At 49.7% G+C, this 14,529-nt stretch overlaps 1 protein-coding gene across 3 annotated transcripts in view; it reads left to right on the plus strand.

Moving 5' to 3' along the window:
* Positions 1 to 12,972, plus strand: part of Smoc1 (SPARC related modular calcium binding 1) — a 156,276-nt gene extending 143,304 nt beyond the window's left edge. For 2 of the 3 annotated variants that reach the window (XM_048362371.1, XM_048362373.1), the window contains exons 11-13: positions 5,749 to 5,993; positions 11,258 to 11,311; positions 11,818 to 12,972. In XM_048362371.1, coding sequence (XP_048218328.1) covers positions 5,749 to 5,993; positions 11,258 to 11,311; positions 11,818 to 11,834 — 316 coding nt within the window. In that variant the 3' untranslated portion in view covers positions 11,835 to 12,972. The remainder of the gene's footprint in view (positions 1 to 5,748; positions 5,994 to 11,257; positions 11,312 to 11,817) is intronic. The other variant, XM_048362372.1, reaches the window with a different exon arrangement.
* Positions 12,973 to 14,529: the final 1,557 nt, after the last annotated feature.

Below are 14,529 nucleotides of genomic sequence, written 5' to 3' on the forward strand. Positions count from 1 at the left end.
ACAAGACCACATGAACACATGGAAGAAAGGACAGAAGAAGGCATCTCTCCATCTCACATTTTAGCCTGCCCCTGGTGTAAGCTTCATGTTGGGTTCTGGGGACATTCCAAGAAAAAGGCACAGTCTGTAGCCTGGAGGAGGGATATAAATCATAGAACCAAGGCCAGTGTGAGCTGGGAAAAGGCTGCTGGGACTGAGGAGAGGGAGAGTATGTGAGGGCTTAATATAGGAAGTGAAATTTGAGCTCCATCTTCACTTACAGATGGGATAACCTCTTTCCAACCCCATGGACCAGGGGTAGGGATATCTCAGCAGAGGCTGCACATGGATATTGAAGGATGAGTAAGGATGGAGGGGCCTGTGGAAGGAATGGTAAGAGCAGTATGGTTTGGCTAGGAAGGCAGGTTGTGGATAGGCAGGAGCTGACTCTACAGAACCGAGCAGAGCCCAGGAGGTGCCTGAGCTCCTGAGTCATGCCAGGGAGCATCAGCAGCCACAGGAGTGTAGGGCACATTTGTGCAATCATCCTGGTGGCCCTGTGGATTGTAGAGAAGTAAAACCGGGACAGAAGGTTTCAGCAGTTCGACATGAGCCACAATGACACATGGCTCAGAGGAGAGGGGAACCTACTGAAGCATTTGCAATGAAATCAAAGTAATGGGAGCCTCTCTTTTCTGGCCTCAGCCCGATTGAGTGGTCAAATTTGCAAATAGACAAAGCAGGATGAGGCATTTGTATAAACAGGTGTGGTTGGTCATGGTAGGAGGCAATCACAGATATCAAGTGACATCCATCCTCAGTGCGCACTTGCTGCTGGATGATTGAGTTATTCCCTTAATTCTTCCCACCAGAGCACCAAGGAATAGCACTCCGCCTTACTTAAATTAGCTCACCCAGGGAACCACAGGCTTTATCAGACTGGAAGAAAGACTTCTGAGACTCTGGTGAAGTGAATTTGTGAAGCAAGGGAACTCTCTCTTTGTCCCACCTGCCCTAGGGAAGGCTAGCCTTGAGGAGAGACTGTCAGGATGCGCCCTGTAACCCCCCTAGTCCTTCATGTAGCCCCCTGAGGGGAGGCCTTGTGTACCGTGTGTTCACCCTCCCTGCTCAACGTGGATGCCCCTCGATGGCTTTGCACCAAAGAGGCTGGAATGTGGCTGACTTGGCATTTCCCAGCCAGCTTGCACAGCTGGCAGGGCCGGGACCCAGCTCCACATGGGGCTCCGCCAGTCTGCTTGGCTTGGCTCCGGCCTCCTGGCCATCCCACCTTACCTTCTCTAAAATTGCTTAAGGCAGCAGAACTGGGCCCAAGATCCTGGCCAAAGCAGGTTGTGGTAAATGGGGCTGGCTCTCCAGCAGTATGGGCACAGCCAAGGCCTGGCAGGGATGAGGCTGCAGAAACAAAACTGAAAGCACTGCGGAGCAGTGGCCTCTGCACCTCTGGGCCACGGCTCGGGCTCGGTGGGGCTGGCCAGGGAGGGACCTGGCTCCGAGTGAGTTTTCCCGTCCCTGGAGGCAGGAGTCACTAAAATAGCTCAGAGGCAGGCACCAGTATGGCACTGAACCGTGGCCGTCCCAAGTCTGGAATGTGGTATTGTTTGGGTATATTTTTTTCTACACACCATATCCAAGGCAATGTGGGCATTCTGTCTACCCCATGAGTCCTTTCAGCAGAACCAAAATGTCACCTATGGGGATGAGGGGCAGAGGGTGGTCATAATGTGGGGCAAAGAATGTGGTTGATTTTCAGGAGCCACTGTGCCCCCTGCTTGAGTGTCCCAGCTTTGAACCCCAGCAGTCTTGACCCCCACCCCAGTAGTTGTGTGTGTGTGTGTGTGTGTGTGTGTGTGTGTGTGTGTGTGTGTTTAGGAGGGAGGGAGAACAGTGTGGGAATCTATGCCAGTGTCTGCCTAGAGCCAGAAGTGCAAGCTTCAGGTGTTTTAAAAGGATACTTCCAGAAAGTTGTGAGAGCAGGAGGAATCAGTGGGGTATGGTTTTGAGGCCAGGAAATAGATTGTGTGTATGGGGTGGGGGTGTCAGTGATAGGATCTAGCAAAGATCACCTGAGAGATTCTTGAAAAACCTGGTGAAGGTTGTCTTGTTCTTTCCCTGTCTAGTATCCCCCTGGGAAAATCTCACAATCTGCACAGTTCATGAAGGGGAAGGGGGAGCATGGAGTCTCCTTTCATACATATGCACTGCTGGTTTGGCCATTCCAGGACTCCTGATAGACAAGTCTTAGCAGGAGCTTGTACAAGCTATAATGAAAGGCCCTGGCTGGCAACGTTGTCTGCAATTAAGGCTACTATGGAACTGGACATTTGATTTCGAGTTTTAAATCAGATGCCTTCAGTGTTTTTTTCTCTATTATGTTTCTTTCTTCAGGAGTATGGAAAATACCCCCACATCACACACAGTGGCAATCTTTTGGTCTCACCCTCTCCTCTTTCAGAAATATCATACTTAACTGTTCCTCCATGGCTGGAGTGTCCACCTCTGTGGATCAAGGGTTTTACCTGACTCCATAGACTTAGAATGGCATTAGGGAACCATTAATGCCCCAAACTGTATAGACCTCAGTCTATACGAATGGTTTTCCTAGAGATCTGGACCTAGGGTGGTATTTCCCTTGCAAACGCAAAGCCAAAGAGTTCTCCGAACAAAAGCATTTGGAGTTTGGCCTGGCCAAATGTTTCAGTTCCCAAGTATGGCTCAGCACTAGAGTTTTCTTAAGGGATGCTTCTGAAAGTCTAAGGCATTCACAATATGTGGGATGGAGGAGACGGGGGAAAGACCTTTGGGCCCCATAGGGGAGGATGTGGGTCATGGCTTGGGGGGCTTTGGAGGGCCTCTCCCAAGCAAGTGTGTTCCGGTCTTAGCCCAGCAGGCCACTTAAGGGATCTGGCAGAGACCTGTGTGTGCAGCTCAGAGGTGGACAATCTAGGCTGCTCTATATGGGGAGGTCCTGGTGTGAGAGAGGAGAGCAAGACTCTGGTTCTACTGAGAAGAGAGACGGGCAGCAAGAGAGTCAGAACAGGGAGAGAGAGAAACTGGGGCCAGGTGATGACCACTGTCTGGCACCGAAGTAAAGTCTTCAAGATTGTAAGCCTGGAAGCAAAACTAGTTCTTGCTGCAAAATAGCCTGAGGGGGGAGAAGGGGGTAGCTCTATCAATGGAGTTGCTGAAAACTGGACAGGCAGGAGCCCCAGGAACACGTGTTGAGGGGAGCAAACCTTCCCTGGCAGGGCCTCTGGGTGGGATGACTTCATCCCTTCCCGTCTGAGTGACTGAGGCTTTATTATTCCAGCCTTAAGGTAGACATTACGCTATACGGAACCTAAAGGTTAGAGGAAGCTGCCTTCCCCTTGGAGCTCTCCTGGCTCCCTGGTGGGAGGGGTTTGGGGGTGGTGGTATCCCTGACCGAGCCTCTGGTACAAGGACCTTCCTTGGGGCTCCTCTGGCCTCCTCCCCAGCATGGTCTTCCCTCATGTCCTGGCCACAGAGAGTTTCTGCCTGTTCACCTGATAATGCACTGCAGGCCCAGCCTTGAGAGGGAATAGTACAGATAAATGGAGGAAGAGTAACAACACCGAAATGCTGCCAGCACCATCTGAGTTCCCGCAACCAATAACATCAGTCTGGTTTCAAAGATCACCTACACCTGGTTTCCATGACCAACTAACTAGATCCCCCCAAAGAGTTGGTGGCCAGCTGTTTTGCATGGCTTCCTCACAACTTCCTCCAGGTACTCCCTGGGTTAAACCAGTCAAGATGACCTTGGCTGCACACTGCTAGTTATATATACCCTTCTAGGACCTTCCCAGGATACCAAGGGGAGCATACCAGGGCTGAAGTCCAGTTCATTAGGAATAGAATGGGAACCTAGGAGGGATGACTGGCTTAATTGTTTTTTTCTTTTGTTTTCCCCCTGAACTCTGAAGTCACTTGGGAGGTGTGGAACAGGGGAGGGAGTTTGCTGACTCATTTACAAGAGAGGGATTAGGAATAGTTGCCTTCCCCTCAGCAAAACCCAGGAAACACGGTAGCATGAATAATTACCTTGGATGTTTTCTTCCCAAGTACAAATTCAGCATGTGTTGGCCACCGTGGTCTTCCTGGGCTGGGGTTCCTGCATAACACTGAGGGGTGCTCCTGTTCGCTCTGCCCCAGCACCTTGCACACTGAATATTTGAATGAGTGAGACTCTCAACCTCAATGTATTCCCCTCCCAAGGGCAAGTTACTAACCTGTGGACATGAGGCCTGGTCCACATGTACTCGGTGTCAAGCCCTGGGCACAGTAGCCAGGAATAAGTATGTATCTGTTTGTCTGGTTAGGTGGTCCAGCCAGCTCCTCTAGAATAGACCCATCATTGGCTTTAAAAAAGCAAAAATGCTGTTATCAACTTGACTCCTTTTCTTTTTCTTTCTTTTTGTGCTGGTCTTGGGGCTTGAACTCAGGGCCTGGGCACTATCCCTGAGCTTCTGTACTCATGGCTAGGGCTGTGCTACTTGAGCCACAGCTCCACTTCTGGCTTTGTGGTAGTTAACTGGAGATTAGAATCTCATGAGCTTTTTAGCCCAGGCTGGCTTTTAACCTTCATCCTCAGATTTCAGCCTTCTGAGAAGCTAGGATTATAGGCATGAGCCACCGGTACCCAGCTAGGCTCCTTTTTATAGGAAAAGATTCTGTACAAATAAATAAATTAGATGGGTAGGCAGTGCATACAGTTATATACATAAACATCGGCGCTGTGACTTCATAGTAACAAGAGATAGTGTGGCTGAGCTACATGTGGTCATTACTGTATATTTGGACACCAGGACATTCCCCTGGCCATTCTAGTTCCATGTTCCTCAGCAGAATCACCTGGAGGCAGGTGCTGGTTAAGGGGTGGTCTCTTGAGTCCACCTTGGACCTCTTGACCAAAAACCTCAGGCTAGAGAGTCTTGCCCCTACAAGTCTGGAATTCTGTGTATTTTAGAACCTGGGCCAACTGCCATCTTCTCCCAGTTCTTGCTGGAACTGGTGCTCTGTGACGATGACCTATGAGAGCATCGGTCTTCTCATTGGCCACTCACTGCCTGCTTTGCGTCACTGAGACAGTGAAGAGCATGAAGTCAGGATTACCCTTCCCTCCTGGAGACTTCCCTCTAGGAGACTCCTAAGAAAAGACTTATCCTATCTTAAGACTGAACAAGTTTTTAGGTTGAGAAAAATGGCTTGATGGCGCCAATTTCTGAGAAGCTCTGGGTGGTTTTGATGTAGAGGAGTCATTGCTACTTGACTGCTGGCAGCTTATACCACAATCCCCGAGATTGGGTGATTTATTAATAAGAGAGGCTTCTTTTGACTCATGGTTCTGGAAGTCCAAGAGCAGACTGTCAGCATCTGCTTGGCTTCAAATGAGGACCTCATTTAACTTGAACTCATGTAGAGAGTGAAAGAGAAGCAGTCCTGTGCAAAGGCAGGAGAGGATGGGGGATGTATCTTTTATGGCAACCCACTCTTGGGAAAACTAATTCATTCTTGAAAGAACAAACCCAGCCTCGTGAGAAAGACATTCATCCTGCTTCAAGGTTCTGCTTCTACCTCCCAACACAGCTACATAAGAGACCAATTTTAGCATGAATTTTGGCAGGACAAACCACATTCAAACCATAGCAAATACTCTGGCATTTGGCCATTTGGGAGAGTTGCGTGGTGCTGATGGTGTTTTCTGGGGTGGGGATTTCTGTTCCTGGCCAGGTTCTCTGAGCCAGACCCCAGCCATACTCTGGAGGAGCGAGTGGTGCACTGGTACTTCGGTCAGCTGGACAGCAACAGCAGCAATGACATTAACAAGCGTGAGATGAAGCCCTTTAAGCGCTACGTGAAGAAGAAAGCCAAGCCCAAGAAATGTGCCAGGCGTTTCACTGACTACTGTGACCTGAACAAGGACAAGGTCATCTCACTGCCCGAGCTGAAGGGCTGCCTGGGGGTCAGCAAAGAAGGTGAGTGCTGGGCCCCGAGCTTCTGGCCATTTCACGCACCCCGCCCAGGCACAGGGCCTAAAGACCTTCCCAAGAAATGAAGCTCCAGGCTCTCGTTTATTCAACAGCTACTCACTGGGGTTGTGCTATGCTTTAAAGTGCCACATGCCAGATACAGTGGTAGAATTGACCCATCAGTGTCTGTACTTATACAGTCTACTGAAAATACACAGGCAATATGTGATCACATACATCGTGCTATTGTGTGAGAGTGCAGTAGCAGGGTTGGCCAGGCTGTAGTAACAAGTAGATCCATACATACATGGCATACCTCAACATAGCAGAAGACGTTGTGTCTTTCCCATGGAAGAACAGAGCATGGTGCTGGGCAGTGTTGTTGGTGGTGGTAGTGGTGTGTGTGTGTGTGTGTGTGTGTGTGTGTGTGTGTGTGTGTGTGTGTGTACACGTGCGCGTGTGAAGATCAGGAAGAGTGGCGACTGCTCCATGTAGTCACTCTGGAATGGCTAACATTCCAAGGTCATCTTAATTCTTAACCAAATGAAGTAAACAGTGCATATGAGGGACATTTAGGGGACAGTCCTGAAAGGGACAGCACTTCCTATAGTTCACTGGCTAGAGCTCAGGCACTAGACTGTATCAACAGGTAGGGAGGGGTGACAAGAGGTAGGGTAAAGCTGGAGAGCCTTTGAATCCAGCTAGAAAGCCTAATAAGAGGTAGTTGGAGAGGTCCAGCCAGAGAAAGGATATGATCAGTTTTGCTTTCAAAAGCTATTCTGTCTGTAGTGTAGGAAACTGATTAGAGAAGATCAAGGCCATCATCGTCTAACAGGTGTAGCACAGTCCAGGAGAAAGGTGATGGAGGGCCAAGTTACGAAACCCCAAGGGGAAGAGGGGAAAATGGGTGGACATAGGAGCCCGGGTTTGTGTGTGCCCATGGGATAGAGTTGTTCACTGAGATGAGCATTGTAGGAAGGCTGACAGGTGTAGGGGTGAGGAAAAAGTGGGCTGGAGAGAGGTGTGGAATGAAGATACAGGTTGGAGTGATGCTGACTTACTGGAAATGGAAGCTTCAACGAGGCTTATCTTGGTTAGGAAGGGTTTACTGTAAGAAGACACAAGGGCTTCTCCTTGTTTTGGGTTGTCAGTGTCCAGGGAGCCTTTCTGGGCTTCCTCTGAAGCCTTGCTGGGCACCAGATGTCTGCTGGGCTCAGCAGATGCATCTGCAGAAAGCTGTGAAGCTGAGTGGGGTGGGTGTGCAGGAATCGCTGGACATCCAATGCCTCTCTGGGGGTAGGCTTTCATTTCAAGTCACTTCACAGTGTGGCCCACAGGCCCTAGGGTGCTCAGCTTCTTGACTAAAATTAATCTCCTGACCTTCCCTCCCCAAAGGTTGGCATGAGGGGGACCAAAGAAGAGCCACCGATGACTGACTCCTGACCATGCTTCCTTTGGAAGGATGGCTGCAGTGCCTTTGACTGCACAGGCCGATGACATGTCTGTACACATGCCTGTAATGCGCATGCCTGTTTGACTTGGGGTGTGCACCTGTTTGTGTGCCTCTCCATGCGCGTGTATGCATACAGGTGCGCATGTCTTTGCCTATGTCTTTACAAGGTGCATGCATGCATAGCTAGTGCACACCTTGACAAGTGCACACCTTGCACATGTCTATGTCATGTGCGTGATGGAGCAGTGTGTGTGATAGAACATGGAGATGAGAGAAAGACACTCAGTAGAACTTACGTATTGCTATTCTGCCTGAGGTCATTGCTTTGCTCAAGGGCATTCATCACACTGTGTTGCAATTTACTTTCCTGAGTCCCCCTTGAAACCATAGACTCTCATCTTAGCTCCTAACCTCTAGCATAGTACATGGCATCTAATAGCTGCTTATGAAGTCCTTGTCTGATACACAAGTTGGTGCAGGAGGAGGCTGGATTTAAAGCCCACAAGCCCGCAGAGCCGAGTTCCTCTCTCTGCAAACTCCATGTCTACACATAGCACAGAATATAGTGCTTTAGCCCAATGGAGCTTAGAGCCCAAGACTCCCTCAGTCCTTTCTGCTTTGAAATTGAGGATCCCGGGCTATTCTGGAGAGGCCTTGTGATTTACACACATGAAGTAGCACCACTGCCAGGCCTTGGCCCACCTGTAGGCCTGACAGCTGAGCCCTCTACAAAGAGAACATTGAGAGTTTGAACACAATGCTCTGTATGAGAGGGCTACTTTTGCTGTCTGTGGAAGCCAAAGTACTGGTCTATGGTAAGTCCAGGGCAGAGAGGGGCAGATGCAGGCTTGAGGCAGTGTGAACAGGAGTAGAGGATCTTGGGGGGTGGGGTGCTGCCAGCTCAATGAGGGGGAGAGCTATGATTTTCAGTCGGGCAGTGCCTATCCAGAGGCCTAGGGGAGGGATAAGGGCAGTGGTGGGACTCCATGTAGGAGAGGCCCTTGAAGTCTGATAGGAGCTGGCTTGACATTCCAGCTCTGCTACCTGCCAGCTGTTTCACTGAGTCATCTAAACTCTCCGAGCCTCAGTTTCCTTGTCTGAAAAAATGGAGATAATAGTGTCCGTCTCGGATTGGATGTGAGGGTTTAACAAGACAAAGCACGTGAAGAATGTAGCACAGTGCCTGCGTGCACAGAAGAAATTAGCCGTAGTGCAGACATTCTCCTTCTGTAAAGTAGCCGTAGTGCAGACATTCTCCTTCTGTCCGTTTGCTCTAGCTCTTGGGGCAACAAAAAGGCCCCTTGAGCCATAGGTGAGTAGCTGCTCCAGGGAATGGAGCCCATGCCTGGGTCATCTGGTATCATGTGGTGCCCTCTGGTGGCCTGAGAGGGGCTTGCACCCTGGGTTGTGGGGGAGAGAGAGAGAGAGAGAGAGAGAGAGAGAGAGAGAGAGAGAGAGAGAGAGAGAGAGAGAGAGAGAGAGAGAGAGAGAGAGAGAATCTACAGATTGTAGTTTTGAGTCTGAAGGACCAAAATGTCATAGATGCCACATGAACAGAGCTATTTTTTTTTTTTGCCCAGTCCTGGGGCTTGGACTCAGGGCCTGAGCACTGTCCCTGGCTTCTTTTTGCTCAAGGCTAGCACTCTGCCACTTGAGCCACAGCACCACTTCTGGCCATTTTCTATATATGTGGTGCTGGGGAATTGAACCCAGGGCCTCATGTATACTAGACAAGCACTCTTGCCACTAGGCCATATCCCCAGCCCAGAGTTTTTTTGTTTTTTGTTTTTTTTTTTTAACCATCAAGTCTTCCCACTGGAAAGCTGACTTGTTTTTCCAGAGTAAAAAAGCTAAACATTCTGAAATCTGGGGCCTCTTTCTTAGCTGGGCTTTACCAATTTATAAAGTATCTTTAGGACTATTGCCAGCATCCTGTGAGGCAGGTGGGATGGGTAGAGACCAGTGCCTCCACACGTCAGAAATGCCAGCTCGCCCTGAAAGTTGCCCGAGGGTACCTGGCCTCCCCTCTATCTCTAACCTCCTTGGTGGCCCAAAGTATGGGGACAGAGTCAGATAGCCAAGTCTGGATTTGGTTATACCATCCTGAGTAGCTGACTTGGCATATCTGAACTTCTGCTCATTTTATTATCATAAAATGGAAATATTTTTATCCCTATCGGATAAACTTGCTTGAAGATTGCAGAGACAGTCTCCTGAGTATCCATTTTGTTTCCTGAGTCTCAACTCAGTGGTGAGGACTGCTATAGGCCTCATTTATGGGGTGGTGGTGGTGGTGGTGGTGGTGGTGGTGTGTGTGTGTGTGTGTGTGTGTGTGTGTGTGTGTAGATCTTTCTTCCTACTGCTGAGGAGAGCAGCTCTTGGGTGAAGAAATGGGATTTAAAGCCAGGCAGCCTAGCACCACCCCCCTCCCACCTTCCTGCTTGGTGGTCTGTCCATCTTACTGAGTTTGTGTCCTCATCTGAAAAGTCAGCTACATTAATTGCCATTCCAAGTCCACTCTATGTTTCGTTTCCCTTGGGTCTTGGAATGTCGGGGATGTTGAGTTGTGGGGTCACATGACCCATGGGTGGGCTTTGATTCCACAGAATTGGAAATTCCCCCAGAGTCTTTTGTCTTCCAAGAATTTTGGTGCTTCTTGGGGCAGTTCTGCGAGGGAGGCAAAGCAGAGGCTGTGCGCTGAGATTCCTGTTCCCATCCTCAGTCAATCCAGAGGCTTCTGAGACTTGGTGAGAGCCACACAGAGCCGGGCTTGCTCTCAGTGTGCTTCTCCCAGCTCCGTGTTTCTCCTTGGGGTGGCCAGGCCCCTACAAGAGCACCCATGGCCAGTTTTCAGAACTGCCTGGTGTTAGGTTTTTAAAGTAGGTGGCAGTAAAGGAGAATGCCACGCGGTATTCAGGCAGGAGAGAAAGTTTATTACTACCGGCCTGTGGCCAAGATGATGCATGGCCGGAGAGAAGGGAGAGAAGGGAGAGAAGGGGTGACCCCCACCCAGCCCTGCCTTATCTAGGGCAGGGGCAGGGGGTGTGGCCAGGCGGATTAGGATGTGACCTCAGGGAAAGGGGAGGTAACTGCCTCCAGGTCTGCTGGTTACCCAGGTAACTGGGTGGAGACTTAATGAGGTAGGGGGCATCTAAGTGGAGCCTTCCCGGGATGGACCTTACACCTGGCACCCCATGATGAGAAGCTGGGTGCAGACAGAGTGGGGCTTAGACCTAGTGGAAGTTACTTTGAGCCTCTGCCTCCAGTTTTATCAGATAAAAAGGCTGTGATTCCTTCTACCTCTGATATCCGTGACTTGGATAACCAAGACCAAGAAAGCTCTAGAAATGTCCATCAACATCTTTGTTAATAGCTGAGGGGACTCCAAAGAGACACCCCAAACTAGGTATGGCAGGTCACCCCTGTAATCCCAGCACTTGGGAAGCTAAAACAGGAGGATCATGATTTGAGATCATCTTGGGATACGCAGGAAGACTCTGGTTTCAAAAAAAATTAAATCAAAACCAAACAAACCAACAAAATCCCCAAAGGACTCCCCAAGAGGTTCCTGGCCATATGGGATAGAGACTTTGATTAAGGTGTTGGCAGGCAGTGGGCTCAGCCAGGCAGGAGAACATGGCCACAGACACCCATAGCACAAAAGGCTGAGCCGCACAGCCTCTGGCTCTTTTCCAAGTCTGTCCTTAGACTCGGGTTAGAGTGGGGGGGGCAGGGGAGGGGGAACACAGAACCAGCAGAAGCCCAGCCAGTATCAGGTCAGAGCCTCGCCCTTGTCATGTGTTCCTATTCATTGCAGGTGGCAGCCTTGGCAGCTTCCCCCAGGAAAAACGAGCAGGCATGAACCCATTCAGTAAGTCACCTTCTTTCTGAGCTCCCTCCTTTCCTGTCTGGACCCCCTGTGGAAGCTTTGATAGCTCAGTGGGGTGAAGCCTTTGGCTCAGTCCCTTAAAGTTGCATGCTCAATGTCTTTACTGAGAACCTAACAGAAAGATGGAGTCTGCACTAAGAGGATTCTGCCATTTCTACCTGTTCACAAACACAGCCGTTTTCTCCCAGCCCTGGACTGAAAGGCTGGCATGTGGGGGGTAGTCTGACTTATGCAGTACCCTCCACCCTGTGCTTCATAGGCAATGTCAAGTGGTTCCAGATACCACCCAGCTGCCTCGGAATAGCAAAGGATGGGCTGTGAAGCACTCTTACCTGCAAGTCCGGAGATCTGTGTGTGCCCCCACCCCCAGCCTAAAAGGCTGCTCAGATGGGGAAATCAAGTTCGATAGCTATGCCTTTTTGTATTCCCAACTCTAACATTTGCTTATTCACACCTATTTCTTTTCATGCTCTCCTTCCTCCTCCCAGTAGGACGCCTTGTTTAAGGAGCAGAAAATCAAAGGGCAGGTGGAGAGTCCACGGAGACAAGAGGACCATCAGATACCTAGCCTTCAGCACTGCCCATGGCCCGGCCACATCCCGTGTCACAGAAGTGATGCCCACTGTGTTTGCACTTTTATTTACTCGTCTCTGTGTGTTTTGTTTCTGGTTTCCTTTGTAAACACCAATATGTAATACCACAGTGGGGAAAGGAAAGGGAAGAAAGACTTGTTTACTCTCTCTCTCTCTTATTGTACGTTTTTGGATCTGCTACTGAGAACTTTTAGTTTTTTGGGGGGAGGGGAGGGTATGGTTGGGATGGAGAAGAAAGAGATTTATATACTGTATATAAATATATATGTAAATTGTATAGTTCTTTTGTACAGGCGTTGACATTGCTGTTTGTCTGTTTCTTTCCTTCTCCCTGCTGTGGGTTGTAGCTGTTCAGGACTCATAATCCAGCCTTTAGAACCTAGGACTTTATCCTCAGCCAATCAGGATTGCATCAGATATGGCCCCTGGGCATGGAGAGATGGATACCCGGTCTTCTCTGTTGGGAGAGTGTACAGCCCTGCATGGCTAGCTGTCAAAGCTGGCAAGTCACTTGACTCTCAAGGGGAGGTTGGACTGGGGAGAGGAAGCAGCCCGGGTCATGTGACAACCAACAGGCCATGTGTTTCTGCATACCAGATCCCACCAAGAGACTGAGGCCTGCGGCTGGGCGAGGCCTTGCCTTAGGTCAGTGTAAACATTTCACTTAGGCTTCGGAGCAACTGTGTGCAGGACAGGAAGGTGAGACGCAGGACAGGACGTGGGAAGAAAGAGGTGCACAGTTGGGGCTTTTGTTTAGTAGATGTTTGGTAGGTAGCAGCACAGGAAAAGAGCCAGAAAGCCTGCACAGGTGAAGAGAGCAGCAGTGTACGGAAAACCTCACAGGAGACTCCCAGGCCTCCTGTAGGGGCCACACCGGGTTTGCACGTCAGCTTGCTCTCAGCGCACGGGCCTCAGCACAGGCCTGAGGGAAGAGTTGAGTCAGTCACCTCGCTGATAACTCAAAAGTTTTATTTTCTTTCTTTTCATGCTGGCAATGGGACTTGAACTCAGGGCTTGGGATCTGCCCTTTAGTTTTTTGTTCACTCAAGGCTGGTCCTCTACCACTTGAGCCACAGCTCCACTTCCAGCTTTCTGGCCGTTCATTGGAAATAAGAGTTTCATGGGTTTTCCTACTCGGGATGACTTTGAACCATGAGCTTCAGATCCCAGCCTCCTAAGTAGCTAGGGTTACAGATATAAGCTGCTGGCACTCAGCTTCTGGCTTTATTGTTTTTAAAGCCAAGATTCGAGTTCCTCCTATTTTCTTCAACTTTTCTTATGGTATCCACAGCCTAAAGGGCAATTCTAGAAATAAAATGAATCCTAGATCTATTTCTGCTTTCCCCAGAAAAGGAATAATGACCCAGTTAGAGAGAAACCCAGACCTCGCTTTCCACACTGTTGCCAGGATGCCAGTGTAGGCTGCCCAGCTGCAGGGCAGACACTCAGCTTCCTCCACTCAGGTGACACACATTTTGATGGCCTCCAAAAGAAGCATGTGACTCCTTCTTCTAGTGTCACTTCCCACGGGAAAGTCACATGAGGAGTCACATAATCCAGGAACGGGGTCCTCATCAGAGTGCTCTTGGCACTCCGGCCTTATCTTGTGTTGCATCTCCTGCCTCCTCTCAAGCACCATCTATTTTTGCAAAGGATAGTCCACTTGGGATCTGGGCTTCATGGGTCCTGTCCTCACTGCCTAGTAGGAGGAGCATGGTCTTCTTAGGATTTGATCTGGTGGAGTCTTGGACTAGAGAAGGTTCCTGCTGGTCCTGAAGGAAGTTGAGCAGGTTGTCTCAGGGATGTCTGGTGGCTCCATCCTGACGTGGTGAGGTAGAAAGGAAGCCCTCTCCCAGATCCTTGGCCAGAAAACAGTGTGATTGAGCTAGAGTAGAGCTAGAGCTGGAGCTAGAGCTAGTAGAATCAGAGCTAGAGCTAGGTAGAGCAGGAGCTAGAGCTAGAGCTAGATAGAAGTGGTACTAGATCGAACCTTGAAGGAGACCACAGATTCAATTTTTAGCCTGGAGGAAGCAGAAAAGATTCCTGGTAGGCATTCGCAATCTTTCCTAGCCATTCTCTCTCTCACATATATGAGTAGGCTATGTTGTATGTTTTTTCCTTTGTGAGGGAGGGAGGGGAAGAGGGAGGGAGGGAAACAATTTGTAGCTTGTTTTATAAAAAATAAATAAAAACGAATAAACCTTGGCAGTTGTTGCTTTATTCTCTGGGTGTCCTCCTCGGATGAACATCTCCATTTCCTAGAAGGCTTTGTCATTGTAGAGGGACATCTGGAAGTGGCCACCAGGGTGCTCTCTGTCGGCTGGTGCTTAGCATGTGTGTCCATTCTGTAATGGTCCCTCTTTCTTCTACCTGCGCAGGTGGCCCCTGGCATCTCCCTTCCCAATGTTCTCTCTGCCAGCACTGGCATGTAAGGGATGTTTCTGCAGAGCTTTGAGGATGGGACTGGGAACAAGTGCCAGGCTCGTGGGGGTGGGTGTGTCTGCCATGTTCCAGATCACAAGAACCCTGAGCTGGGATGCAGGTAGGAAGCAGACCCTCCATGGGGTTCTTGTGCTCCAGTCCTGTGGGGGGATACATTCAGGCTGA

Source organism: Perognathus longimembris, chromosome 14, assembly GCF_023159225.1.
Source record: "Perognathus longimembris pacificus isolate PPM17 chromosome 14, ASM2315922v1, whole genome shotgun sequence".
In the NCBI taxonomy this organism is placed as follows: Eukaryota; Metazoa; Chordata; class Mammalia; order Rodentia; family Heteromyidae; genus Perognathus; species Perognathus longimembris.